The 14,782-nt window shown below is 43.2% G+C and overlaps 1 protein-coding gene across 1 annotated transcript in view; it reads right to left on the bottom strand.

The window, feature by feature from the left end:
• The window catches only part of Abcc2 (ATP binding cassette subfamily C member 2), a 56,887-nt gene extending 42,368 nt beyond the window's left edge, over positions 1-14,519 (bottom strand). Inside the window, exons 1-6 of the mRNA XM_085834269.1 lie at positions 14,294-14,519; positions 12,471-12,644; positions 2,885-3,010; positions 1,335-1,469; positions 1,020-1,127; positions 427-482 (exon numbers count right to left, since the gene is read on the bottom strand). Of these exons, the coding sequence (XP_085690395.1) occupies positions 427-482; positions 1,020-1,127; positions 1,335-1,469; positions 2,885-3,010; positions 12,471-12,644; positions 14,294-14,323 (629 nt within the window). The 5' untranslated portion in view covers positions 14,324-14,519. The remainder of the gene's footprint in view (positions 1-426; positions 483-1,019; positions 1,128-1,334; positions 1,470-2,884; positions 3,011-12,470; positions 12,645-14,293) is intronic.
• Between the last annotated feature and the right edge of the window lie 263 nt (positions 14,520-14,782).

Genomic DNA, 14,782 nt, shown 5'->3' on the forward strand with positions numbered 1-14,782 from the left:
AGTCTGTGTCCAATAGATCCAAACCACAGAGGGTCCACAAACTACAAAGATTTCCGTTGTAGACCCTCTGGTAGCTCAGGTTGTGTCTCCCTTTCCCTCTTCCTATTCCACACTGCCTGCCTCCAGGTGCCCTCTTTCCTGTCTTGCTCTCTCTCCTTCTGTTTCTCCCATGGAACTCTTAGGCTATGAGAAATGATCACCTTCCAGTTTCTCCTCCTCATTCTAATCAGTCCAACCAAGGGGCGAAATTGAACTGATCTGTACATTTTAATACTCGCAGACTCTAAATGGAAGAGAAATGGAGGCCACAGGAGGCATTTTAAAAAATTGAGCTTTTTTTTTTTTCATTTTCAAAGAAGTTAGCATATAAGGATATATATGGATATTATAGGGATATATATGCCCTATAATCCAGGCATTTCTTACCTGTCATACCAACTAAACGTAATGCTACTCAGAAATGAAGCTGTAGCTGATGGGGCCTGAAAAATAAAATCATCAAACAGTGAGTCAGTTGGAAGTGAGAACTCAATAGGGCTCTAAAATCAGACACTGACTTCCTAAACCTGGCTTTAGAAGCTAGCCATTATTCAGGTGCTGGCTGGTCAGCGTGCTTACCTAGAGATGCTAACAGCCAGATATTCTGGCATAATGTGAGTTAGCAGCCTGCACAGAACATTTACAGGTGAATGTGGAAGTCAGTATTCCTATATAGTTAGCATTGTTTAAATATAAAATGTTCTATACCACAGGTGGAGTATCCCTTATCTACAATTTGGGACCAAAAATGTCTCTGATTTTGAAGTTCTTCCAAATTACAATATTAATATTGTACAGCCTTTTTGAACGTTTTCAAATTTGGGGAATTGTGGATGTTAGAGTTTTGGGTCAGTGATATTCAATCTATACCTCATCCCTGGCTCAGGAGACCGCCATGAAACCCACACATCTCCAAGTTACTTATGCTTGTGCATCCTCCAGTTAAATAACATAAGGAACGAATGGATATAGAGTCTCACGTGTGTTGAGTCGCTTGATTCTGAAAAGGCTGAAAGGATCAAAATGACAATCTGGAAACCATAGGAGACGAAGAACAGGCAGGAGTAGACCATGTTGGACTTGATATCCTGTGGGTTCGAGGCAAACAAACAAACAAACAAAATGGAGTCTTTTATCACAATCAGGTTTATGACTAAAGGCTATCACTAAACCCTTTGGCATGCCGCTATCCCCAAACTCAGACCGTTTGGGGCCATGCTCTCTGACCTCGATTGGCTACCAGAGGGTCTAGGACAAGCATCTTTGTAGTTAAGGAACCTCCCCTTCCCCCTTACCTGCAGGAGTGCTCGTATCAGAGTCTGAAACTGGAATACGCCACATAATAGAGAGAGAATCCAGAACATGGACAGGAACCAAGAGTTCTTCTGTATACAGCATTGCCTGCAGTGTTGGATCACCAACACCAGGAGCTGGAGGAAAACGTACAACGCTGAAGAGCAGTGTCACCACCAAGGACCGGGAAGATGGCTGACAGAGAACGTGGGGGAAATGGGGGTGGGGGTGGGGGTAGGAGAGGAGCTGAAAGACAGGACCGTGGAAGTTAATTTAGCCAGGCAGTGAATACATGAGTGTCAAATTTACATGCCTTCCCTGATGCTATGGAACCCTCTCTTCTGGCGTTTCATCTCTACACTTAGGTGCAGAGTTAGCAAGAAAGCAGAGCATTGCTTTTGACTTTAAGTGGGGTTACTCTGAGAGTTATGAAAACCTTTGCAGGACAGAAGGAAATTACTACCAGGCTTTGGCCAGGCTGAGGAGGACGAGGCTGATGCATAGATACTGGTTGACTATATCTTAATTCTATAATATTGATCTAAGGAACTCATTTTTTAAAACCACAAACCTTGCCTTATATCATTTCACTCAAAGATGTTGTTTCCTCTATCTAGTGCTGTGCTAGCTAACCACTGTCCTAGAGGGAGAAAAGCCATGACATGTCACAATTGTCAACTGTCCTGGTGTCCACACAATGCTGCTGTGGAAAGCTTCAATTTCCAATAGAATGCCATCTAATAAAGTGTTGGGAAAAGGTCAACCTAGTCGGCTCTGTGTTAGCCAGCTCCAGGACACCTCTGTCTGGGCAGTGGCAACAGACCAAAGTTCCTGGAAAAGAGTGCCAGCCTGTGTTACAGAATGTAGGCAGGGCCAGGGGAATTCAAGGTTGTGTTGAACACACACAGATGCAAACATCAAAGGCTCTAATCTGTGTGAAAGTTTATAAATCCAGGCAGTTCTGTGTCAGCTCCCTTGTTTAATATGATAGTAACTATTCAGTACTTTTTAAAAAATACTTTATGTTCCTGTCCCCAAATAAAGGATCCCTGTAGGAGAGATATAGCCGCTTCTCCTCCTCCTCCTCCTTCTCCTCCTCCTCCACCTCTTTTCCTTCTCTCCCTTTTGAGATAGGCTGCAGTAGAATGTCTCCCGCCCCTGGAGGGGATTACAGGTGTACATTGCCATACCTGGTTTAGCTCTTTCTGATATCAAACTTATATACAGCTTTAGACCTAGTGATTTGATTAGCCATCTGACAAAAAATAATATTTACAACATTTAAAAATCATTTTACAATCATGAAAGTTGGATCTCATCTGTAGCCCTTAGATGGCAAGGTATAAGAGAGCAAGATTTAGAGAAGGGTCTATAAATTAGAACTTAAAACAAGAAGAAATTTGTTTCACTCCTTTAAAATTGAGCCATATTTCTCTGTAAATTCTTGTAAAAGACAGGAGAAATGGGACTTAATTCAATACCCAAAGAAGTACATTTCAGCTGTTTATGGGTTAAGAGAATTAGATACGGTAGAGGTAGTACTGAACCTTACCCAAGTGCATAGGTAGAGAATTGGATTTGTATATTTAACAGGAGGAATCGTGGCTTGTCCAGTATCTTCTGTGAGTGCAAGAGACAGGTCTATGGCTGCTAAAATAAGAAGACACACAACGGACACCTGAGAAGAGACAAGAGCACTGTTAGGGTCACGCCACTGTTTATAAGGCTCCTGGAACCTCTTGGAAGGAAGGGATGGATTTGGACAGTGATACACAGTGATTCAAACAGCACACCATTAGCACTCCTAGTGTAAATAGCTGTACACAGGTCAAGTAAGGCTAACGTTCAACCATGATAACCATGATGCCAGCACGGGGGCAACTGAGGGAGAAAGATGAGTTCAGAGCTAGCCTGGGCTACTGAGTGAGAACTTGTCTTAAAGTCAGCCACAATAGGCATTTTTGCTGTGATGATTTTTTTCAAGTGTGCCAATGATTTGTGTTGTTGCAGTTACTCCTTTCTTCATGAACTTCCCAGCCCTAATGACAGGTGGCTTGCAACTATAAAAGGCAACACTCTAGCTCCATTGGCTGTGATGCCCTCTTTCCAGGCTCTGCAGTTACCTGCAGCTTATGATGCGCATGCGCGCGCGCACACACACACACACACACACACACAAGAGGGAGAGAGAGAGACCCGTGAAATAAATGAATAAATAAATAAATAAATAAATAAATAAATACCATGAGAAGAAAAAGAAAGGAAGTGACAAAAGTGATAAAATGTACAGCTCCTGATACGAGATCATAAAAAGCCGCACAGACGCTTCATCTCTCAGGCCAACCATTCTCAAGAAGCCTGCTACTCCCATCGTGAAGACATTCAAAGTGCTCTAGGGAAAGATCCGCTTGGCTAGGAAATGAGACTTTTTTTTTTTTTTAACAATAGCCAGTAAGAAACTGAGGACTTTGGCTGCCACTCATGCGGAAGAAAGTCTTAGAAGGCAGATCCTCCAGTAGAAGAACATCTTAGAAGCAGATCCTCCTGCCAAGAGCCTCATGAGAGAGACCTTAAAGCAGAGTCCAGGCGAGTGGTTCAAAAAATGCCTGATTTATAGAAACAAGGTAAACACGTTTCTTCTTGGAGGAACCTGTTCAATAAAATTTTTTTTTCTAATTTAAAAGAAAAATAACTGTGTTACAGATAGATGGAGAGGGAGCTAGGGAGATGGCTCAGTCAGTAAAGTGCTTGCTGTCCACTCCTGTGAGCTTGAGTTTGATGCTCTTTACTCTCATAAAGAAAGCTAAGCAGAGACAGTCACGGTGATGATGCATGGCTTTAATCCCAGCACTAAGGAGGAAGAGGCAGGTGGATCTCTATAATAGAGGCCAGCCTGGTCTACAGAGTAAGTTCTAGGACAGCCAGGGCTACACAGAAACCATATACATGTATATGTATATACACATACATGCTTGACTGTACATGCCTTAATCCCAGCCCTGGGAAGGCAGAACTAGGAGGTTCCCTGGAGCTTGGCAGACAGTCAGCTTAGCCTAATTAGGAAATCCCATGTCCCAGTGAGAGATTCTTTCTGAAAACAAAACAAAACAACAAAACAAAACAGCAAGGAGGATGACTCAGGAAATAACAATTGAGGTTGACCTCTCGCCTCCACGTGCGCTCTCATACACTTGTGTGCACCCATATTAACATGAACATGTATGCACAATTACACACACAGAGTATCCTTTAAGCTGTTAAACTTAGAGACAACTTGTTGCACAGAAGCAGAGAGCTATATTCTAAGTTTAAAAAGAGAACTGAAGCCTAAAAGGAACCTGTCATCTTAGTACTCAGAAATGGAGGAAGGATGATTGAGTCTCAGGACAGCCTGGGCTACAGAGTGAGTACCAGACCTACCGGGGCTGCATAGCAAGATCCTATTTAAAAGAAAAAAGCCCGGGTGGCGGCGGCGCATGCCTTTAATCCCAGCACTCGGGAGGCAGAGGCAGGCAGATTTCTGAGTTCAAGGCCAGCCTGGTCTACAAAGTGAGCTCCAAGACAGCCAGGGCTACACAGAGAAACCCTGCCTCCCTTTCTTTGATTATGGACTCTTGCCTTGATATCATAGAACCTTTGAAGTTGATATTGCAAGCAATTACAATTATTTTACCTAGGGTATCCTCATGCCCCGCCCCCAATTTGTTCCCATGAACCCATAAAACATTATCCACATTGTACTAGAGATCCACCTAGCATCAATTATATTTTGGGAAGTTATACTAGTATCCTTGTCTCCAAATGAGGACCTTTTCTACTATCACCTTCCCTTCCACCATCCATCCTACTTCGCACATATATAGTTAAAAAGCTAATTGTGGCCTTATTTTCAATAGTGAAGTGTAAGTGCATATTTATACAAATTCAAGTACAAATACAAATGTATACACGCATCCATCGCTTGTAAAAGTAACTTTTATTTGCCTTTAGTTGTCTCCTTGGAGGCTTACTACCTCTGCCAGCTAACTTTGGCCTAGTCCTGGAAGCTTCTAGACTCCATACAGTCTTATTTAGGCCTAGAATATTTTCAGCTTCTGAGACTTACTGCTTGTGATGGTTTGTATAAGCTCAGCCCAGGGAGTGGCACTATTAGGAGGTGTGGCCTTGTTGGAGTAGGTGTGGGTGTAGGCTTTAAGACCCTCACTCTAGCTGTCTGGAAGCCAGTCTTCTCCTGTTTGCCCTCAGTGCAAGATGTAGAACTCTCAGCTCTTCCTGCACCATGCCTGCCTGGATGCTGCCATCTTCCTGCCTTGATGATAATGGACTGAAATTCTGAACCTGTAAGCCAACCCCAATTAAATATTGTCCTTTATAAGAGTTGGCTTGGGCAGCCGGGCGTGGTGGCGCACGCCTTTAATCCCAGCACTTGGGAGGCAGAGGCAGGTGGATTTCTGAGTTCGAGGCCAGCCTGGTCTACAGAGTGAGTTCCAGGACAGCCAGGGCTATACAGAGAAACCCTGTCTCGAAAAACCAAAAAAAAAAAAAAACTCTTGCTCCGCCGGGCGTGGTGGCGCACGCCTTTAATCCCAGCACTCGGGAGGCAGAGGCAGGCGGATTTCTGAGTTCGAGGCCAGCCTGGTCTACAAAGTGAGTTCCAGGACAGCCAGGACTATACAGAGAAACCCTGTCTCAAAAAAACAAAAAAAACAAAAAAAACAAAAAAAAAAAACAAGAGTTGGCTTGGTCATGGTGTCTCTTTACAACAACAAAACCCTAACTAAGATGGGCAGATAAATAGCAGAGAAACCAAAGCCCAAAATACACCTTAAAAAGGTAGCATTGAGAGACAGCCAGAGGACCACCTGCTGCCTCAGGTTGGAGGTGGCTGGGTGTAACCACATGAGCAAGTACTGATGGGAAAGAAAGAGAAGCAGAGGGAGTGGTTAGTGCGCTGTAAAGAAAGGCAGAACTGGAGATAGGACAGCATGGAGGACCAGTCTGATGTGAGAGACTTGTGCTGCCGCCTGACCCATCCCCTGCAGTCTGGGTCCATGGCCTTAAGGCAGCAGGGATCTGTGTGGATGTGTGTAGCATATATTATCACAAAAGGGCATCCAGACTGTCTGGGCTGCTGTCTGAAGCCATGTTGATGTCCTAGGGTCCTGCTGAGCTGGCCCCACCCCTCACCTGAGCAGCAAGGGGAAGCTGGCTTTGGTGGTGTGGCTATGGGAAAGGCCAAGGTGGTGTGGGCATAGGAGAGCCGGTGAGTTGACCAACTCAGCTAGCAGCCAGGCCCAGATCCAGGGCTTTGTTTGAGTTGACCCACCCTAACATCTAACCCATCTATGAGTTGACGGAGCATGTGAAGGGGCCGGTCCTATAGAACCAAAGCTGCAGGATCTCCGTGACTCAGAGATCAATAGGATATCTGAGAGGAGTCCTGGTGAGGATCCAGTATTGATGATGTAGCAGAAGCCAGAGACCTTGAACCAGACCAATGAACTGCAATGAACATTTGCAAATAAAGATGTGTGGACAGAAGGGCACACTGTGTGACAACACAGCATGGCACACTGCAGCTTCCACAGCAAGATTTTTTTTTTCTGGTCTTTATTTTATTTTGGGGATAGGGAAAGTTACAAAGGTAGAGGGCAGATATGGAAGGACTGGAAAATGAACAGTATCCGGGTACATGATGTGAAGTTCACCAAAAGTCAACAAAAATAATGTTTTTAGAAAGGCAGCATTAAATCTAAGCTAGACTCATTGTTGCTACGCTGGTATCTCTGCCTGTCCTATGAGGGTCACCTTAGGCCTCATTTCTTGAAGCCTACAGTGGTGGTCTCATCTTACAGATGTTAAGCCCCAGATGCCGTCAAAATGTCTTGTTTTGCCTCAGCCATCCATTCCTGTTGGAACTCTGGTGGAGTTGCCTACTGAAAGCTACTCTAGTCTCAACAACACCCCCGTTTTGTGAAACACACTCTACTTAGCTGAACCACATACTCCGTGGAACCAGAGCCCTTCTTCAACTTCATGAGGTAAATCAAAACCAATCATGATGGCCCCTTGACCTTGTAACTGCTTTAGCTATGTGCACCGTGCCTCAATTGTAGCCAAAAATAAGTAGAGGCAGTGTTCTAGGTAGAGCTTCTGTTGCTGGGATGAAACACTATGACCAAAAGCAACTTGGGGGCAAAAGGGTCTATTTGGCTTACACTTCTACATCATAGTCCATCACTGAAGGAAGTCAGGACAGGCACTCAAGCAGGTCAGGAACCTGGAGACAGGAGCTGATGCAGAGACCATGGCAGGACGCTGCTTGCTGGTTTGCTCAGTCTACCTCCTTACAGAACCCAGGACCATCAATTCATGACGGCACCATCCACACAGCAATAACTGGTTTAACTGGTTTACTTACACCAACTGACTCTTCTTTCCACATGCCCACTCCATGACTGTAGACTAAACATATTGACCACTAATGCAAGAGAAGTAAGAGCTCTCTAACGCATGCGAGTGCTCTCCTGTGCAGGCCTAGAAGGTAGTCGTAGCACCTCTGGTACCCAGAGTAAATCCATCCCAATTTCTATGGGTGGGGTAGAGAGGTGCAGTCTAAGCTGTGTCTACCCTCTGACCTCCAGGGGAACTGGTGAGAGTGCCAGACAGCTGTCCAGGACTCAGAGCTTGATGATAGGCTTCATGTCAGGGAGAGGCCAGCTGTGCAAGTCAACACAAGAAGAGAGAAGAGGTCTACTCCAGCTGGCTACGTTAATTAAGACTTTTATTTATTCTTAGATGCAAATGAATTGCTAGGAAAGCAACTTAAACTAAGAAGATGGACAATGAGATAATTAAATAAAACAATTGATTATGGGGCCAAACACATGACAAATAGTAAGTGAAGAGAACTTTAAAATTAACACTCTAAGGCAAACATGAGAAGACATTGTATCATTTAAACATGTGGCTTTTAAAGAAAAAAATACATTCAGAAATTAAGAAAAGTTCTTAATAATTGCTGGATATTAAAGTAAAGATTCTTAGGGAAAAAATGAAAGAAATTATTGAGAAAATATGCTAGAGGAAGAGAAAAATATTTTAAAAGGAGAGAGAGAGAGAGAGAGAGAGAGAGAGAGAGAGAGAGAATTTGTGGAGGAAAATCCATCAAAGTTAAAGTTACTGCCTATCTGAAAGACACAGAACTTCAAAGTTAGAAGAAGGGAAATAAAAGAACACCAAGACGATTTCCCATGAGAAAGCTATGAGTCTTCAGGTTGAATGACACACTGAGTGTGGTAAAGACCCGTGAGACCAGGTGCTTGGCAGATTTCAATATACAAAGAATTGAAATCTTCAGAGCTAAGAAAGGTCATTGTGGAGCCGGCATTCCATAAGCTTATGAGTACCTTTAAGATGCAAAGTTTGAGGGGCTTAACAGGCACCCTAAAAGCTTTATCTCATGATGTTCTTCTGTAGAGGGACCTAAGAACTTTGGGAACACTCATTCTCTAACGTTTTTCCAAAAGGGCATCAGGAGGTAGAATGTACAGTTAAGCATGAAAGTAACAAGTAGGAAAACAAAATGTTTTGGAGGAAAAAAAAATCCAAAACAGAAAGATTGAAAATGTGAGAGGGACCAGGACAGGTCAGGTCTTGAAGGCTTGACTGAGCCTCTGTGGTCAGCTGCACTGGAGCCAGCTCTGACTGTCACCTCCTTCTTCCCAGCCGCTGCCACAGACCACAGCCATATTCGTGACAGAGACTCATCATTTATAACTTGACAGATGGGAAATACACATGTAAGTACATGGCTGGCAGATACAGATGAAACCACCAAAGTGGCCCTCGTTGAGGCCTCTGCAGAATAGGACTTCAGAGTAGAAAGATGAAGAAAAAATTGCTTGCTTTTACTTGTCCTCCCCCCCCCCCTTAAAAAAGTCGATGGTATCCAGCCGGGCATGGTGGCGCACATCTTTAACCCCTGCACTCAGAGGCAGGTGGATTTCTGAGTTCGAGGCAAGCCTGGTCTACAGAGTGAGTTCCAGGACAGTCAGGGCTACACAGAGAAACCCTGTCTCGAAAAAACCAAAACCAAAACCAAAACCAAAAAAGTTGATGGTAAAATAAGACAGTGTTAATCTGGGATGTATCCAAGTGACATCATGATCGATAGATTTGATTTTCTTGCTGTTTTTCTGGACCTTCTACACTTCCTACAATCAACCACACATCCCCTTTGATCATTAGGAACAAGCACACAGTTCAGTGCACAGCAGAAAAACACAGCCATTTAATGATTCACTAACTACTCAATATTCTTTGCTCTGATCTGTGATATTTTTAGAATTTAGACCAGAACTTTCTAAGCTTCAACTTTTTTTTTTTTTGTGGTTGTTCCTTTTTGAGATTACTGTGCTTCTCCCTCCTCTTTCCTCCCCCAAACCCTTCCTCATTCCCTCCCCCACTCTCCTTCAAATTTAGGGAATGCCACTAATTTTACCTATTGCATGCATAGGTGTATTTGTGTGTACATATATATCCCTAAACATAGCCTGCTGAGTCCATGCGACGTTACTTCTGTGTATGTAAAGTTCAACTTTCCATAAAGCAATGCGTCTCCTCGGTACCGAGGAGGAGACTGCTTATTCATACTTAATTCTCCTCCTCTTTTCTCAGAGCTCTGTGAATGACACATGCAGCAGCCAGATCTGCCCTATCCCTGGGGGTGCCACGTTCCCCTAATAGACAGGGGCACCTCCTTCTGTCCCAGAGTTCTCAGGGGTTACCTTCTCAAGAAGCTTGCCTACTATTACACAGCATTCTTACTGGATCCCCCTCCACTCCCGCGCGCGCACACACACACACACACACACACACACACCATTTACTTAGCTAAACCCTTCCACGCTGGAATAAACTCCATTCTCTTATCTCAGCCTTACTTATTAAAACTCTTCAGGACATGGTGGGCAATGTTTTATCGTATACGTCTGTAATTATCCCCGTATCTTACTGGTTTGAGCTCCTTTGTTTTTCTGTACCTCTTGCTCTGACTCTTAGTCCTGCCACAGCCATCAGATATTTGTATTTAAATTTAGTCTGCTTGGTTGCTTCCTGTTTTCTGTGTCCTTCTTTGAAGATGAATCTTTAAACGAACCTAGGAAGTCAGTTACATGTTGCTCAATCAGATTGACCCAAGTCCAGATGAGAAAGCACCATACTGAAGACCAAACAACTGCAGCAGAGCCAACTCAGGAGGAGAAGAAAGGAAAAACAAAACAAAGTGAAACAAACAAACAACAGCCCAAAGGTAAGGAGAAGAAGAGGATGTGACAGAAAACGACTGGATGGAGATTTTCACAGAAAAATGAACTTAGGGTGAATTATGCTTCTACTATTTGAGAGAAAGAACCAACCATTTCGAAATTTTTAAGAAGTTAAATCTATGCTTACCACCCTCAGAATAAGGGCCAAAACCTTAAAAACAAATTTTAAATGGGTCTTAGACTGGATAAGATGTGGGTAGATGAGGGGTTCCTGGGAGGGAGAGAGATACTGCTTTTTCTTCTCCATAGAGATTTGTACTTTCAACTTAAACATGTTAAACAGTATTAGCTCTCTCTATCTTCATAAACTGGAATACTATTTAGCCATAAAAGGGGAATTAAGCATTAAGTATACTACAAAGTTGAAACTTGAAACAATATGCTAAGAGAAGCCAATCTTGCAAGACTGCATACCACACAGTTCCCTTCGTACATCAGAGACAGTGGGGAAATTAGTTTCTAAGGTGGACCATGGTGGATATATCTGTGAATATAAAGAACAAAACACACATTCCCCCCCCCCAAAAAAAAACCCAACAAAACAAAAACAACAACAAAAAAAACCCACCCTCAGTTGTATTTAAAGGGGAAAATTATATTGTACATGAACCATATCTCAAAAAGTGGATTTTAAAAACTTAACAGATCTTAGCAGGATTGGAGTCTGATTTGCACACTGCCTACTCTCTCCGTGGAAACTCAAGAAAAACAGAAGAAACCTCCTGAATTAACTGACAATAACTATAAAGATACTAAAGCATGAAGCCGGTTATTGTCTAACACAAGCTTGACGCGGACCGCATACCTAGGGTGCATTTGATACCAGCATTGAACCAACATGGAGATCGGTGACAAAGCACGGCGCTGGTCACCTAAACAGGAAGAGGGACAGTGACGCTGCCGAAACTCTCAAAGAGAACTCTTTTCCTTTTGAAAGTTTGACAAAAACCCACTCCCAGCCCCGGCCCCCCAGCTACCACCCCCAGCCTGCAGCTCCCAGCCCCACCTCCATCTCAGGGTTCACGTGACTCCTACTGTTATCACCTCTAAATCCCAAGAAAACAATTGGCCACAGGTACATAAACTCATCAGACGAGAAACTCTAAAAGCCTCTTTTAAAAGGATAGACAGAAGAAGGGATGAAAGGCAGTAGAGGAAACAGATGGTAGATTTTATAAGGTGATTTCACAGTATTGCCAGACCGCTGACCACGTTGGCTACTCCAGCGCGCTGAGATCCACTTCTTTCACTCTCTGGGGGATCTCTGCTGTAGCCCATGGTCTTCCCATCCCTTCCCTGCTGTGACTGGTCACCGTGCATACTAACCCTTCTTTCCACCATGAGGGCTCGTCCTAACTGATGAAATACTTTGGAAAAATGTAAAACCCTCATTTTAGGTCTAAGTTTTGAGACGTAAGTGTGACTGTTGGCCATTGGGGCAAAAGATTTGCTATATAGTTCGTTTGCATCTCAGGGTAGGTGCCGACTGGATAGCAGCCTTTTGATTTATTAAAGAGGTTCACACCTCAAATCCGTAAAAGATAATGCTAATTTGACCCCTCCTTTGTGCTCAGAGAACTTAATATCCACAAGAATTCAGGGTCACTCTTCTTATACAAGAAGCAAAGCTACTTTGAGTAAGAAATCTGGCCGGTGAGACATAGGCAGGACCATAGCATGACCCTACTTGAAGCAGGATTAACTAACTGGCAAACTGGTTAGAGACTAAGACAAGGACACTAACCCCAAAGAAAATGGCCCACCACTACACCAAGGACTTAGAGTTTGAAAACAGTGGAGTTACTGTACCTGCTTGGCAAGGTAGAATTTGGTTATAGAAGATCTCTTGGTCCTGGATCTGTATATACTGTAAAGTTGCCAAGGCGCCAAGAGCCAAAGAAAGCCCAGGGGAATCCACACAAGAACAGTTTGTTCAAAACAGAGAGGCAGGTCAGCTTCCGGACTTTTCAATAATGAGAGATTCTGGGGGACCAAAAGGGAAAGACTGGTGGGTACATACTTTTAAAAGACACCCCATTCTCCCAACATTCTCCAAATGCTTTCAATCAACTTGAATTCAACTCCACACTTATAACAATAACAAGCTTTACTTTATAACTATGTGTATTTCCAGGCTCATCATTAATGCAATGTATTACACTAAAACACAGTCACCATTTAATGACATGTAGTGGCTTTCCTCCTCTCAAAACGTGTCTTCATGTGATTTTAAGTGAATGTCTACACTGACTAGTCTGCATAAAACTTACTAAAATATTTTCCAAATTATAGAAAAAAGAAAGAGTATTCCTCTCTCCAAAGGGGAAAGTAGTTTCGCAGGTCTAAGAGCATGCTACGTGGTTTCTAGCACTATTTGAACACACTGGTAGATATTCTAACCTGCAGACACCAGACAGAATGGTTAGACATGCTATGACGTTAGCCTACTATGGCTGAGAAGGCTCATAATCAAAACCAAGAGGACCTGGTACATTTCAGTGCCAAGATAACAATGCACTTTTGGGCAAGAAACATGTTTTAAACAAGAGTTTCATGTAATAAAGAGTCCTTGGAGACGGAGTTGTGTGGACGTAGCGGTTCCTGAATCAGGATTAGACAAAGGTAGGTTTTCTTTTTCCATAGATACTTTTAAACAGATCTGTGGGTACTGATGTTCTAAAGGAAAGGTCAAAGTATCGGACAAGATGATTTGTAGAATTCTAAAAAGAAATTCTCTCTCTCTCTGTCTCTCTGTCTGTATCTCTCTCTCTCTTTATCTCTGTCTGTCTCTCTCTTTGTCTCTCTGTGTCTCTATCTGTCTCTCTCTCCCTCTCTGTTTGTCTCTTTGTCTCTGTCCCTCTCTGTTTCTGTCTCTGTGTCTCTCTGTGTCTCTGTCTCTGTCTGTCTGTCTCTGTCTGTGTCTGTCTCCCTCTCTGTCTCTGTTTGTCTCTGTTTCTTCTCTCTCTCTTTCTCTCTCTCTCTCTCTGTATCTCTGTGTAACAGCCTTGGCTGTCCTAGAATTTGCCTCGTAGATCAAGTTGGTCTTAAACACACAGATATCTGTCTGCTTCTGTCTCCCAAGTGTTGGGATTAAAGGTGTGTGCCACCATGCCCACCATACCCGGCCTTCAAAGGGGATTCTCAAGAGATGATTAGCTACCTTCTAATAGTCTTCATGTCTTGGCCATGAAGGCTTGGGGGCTTAAGTTCTTCCTAACACATTAAGGGCTATCTAATGTCTTTCCTGCTCCTCTCAACATTATGGGAGTTTACTAATTACATCAGTACATCACCCAAAAGCTCAGACATCTGCCTTCTCTTTTCCTCCTACCCTACAAAGTAAATTCCCTTCCTAGGACTGAAGAAAGTGCATTTTTCTTTATTTCTCTGATAAAAGGCTCTTCTGCAGCTAGTCCGAGAAAATCATCTGCAGTGCACTAAGAAAATGCTAAAGAAGAAAAAAAATGGAATGCCTTTCCCACGTGTTATAATCATGTGGCTAAATTAATTTTTTTTTCTTAAAACACAGAACTTTAGGCCAAATAAACCTCTAAATTTACTGGTTCGTACCGATAGCCATGGTTGCCTGAGTTTGAGAAGAGGAAACCATAAGAATCAATGTCATTTCTCACCCAAAAAGTAGAGTTGCAGAATTCGTCCATCGTGATTTCCAGGGCACTTCTGTTACGATGACTTTCTATGATTGTCTTTTTTCTTCTTTACCTTCTGCCCCAAGGGAAGCAAATGTTAAGGAGCAATGCGCTTTTCCCATCCTCGCTGCCCAGTTAAAGGCAAGCCTCCCGACCTTTCATCCTGACAACTTAATAGTTAACTTTGCTAAAGGTCTGCTATGTCATCCCAGAGGGCAGACATGTGACTGGGAATCAACAGGTACAGGAGGCTTATCACTTCTCCAAAGCCCTGCCCCTGTAGTGTGACCAAATCTAGAAAGAACCAATCAGAGACATTAATGCAGTCGGCAGGTCGGAAGTCCAGGACACAAAACGACAGAGTGACCTATGCATCCCAGCATGTGGGGTTTTACTTCAGTTTGAACTCGGTTAAGAGTTCCCAGAGATGTTAAATACCTCTGATTGTTGTTTTGTCTTGTTTGAGACCAG

Source organism: Mus caroli, unplaced genomic scaffold (genome assembly GCF_978045245.1).
Source record: "Mus caroli unplaced genomic scaffold, Mus_caroli_1 scaffold_20, whole genome shotgun sequence".
NCBI classification, from domain to species: domain Eukaryota; kingdom Metazoa; phylum Chordata; class Mammalia; order Rodentia; family Muridae; genus Mus; species Mus caroli.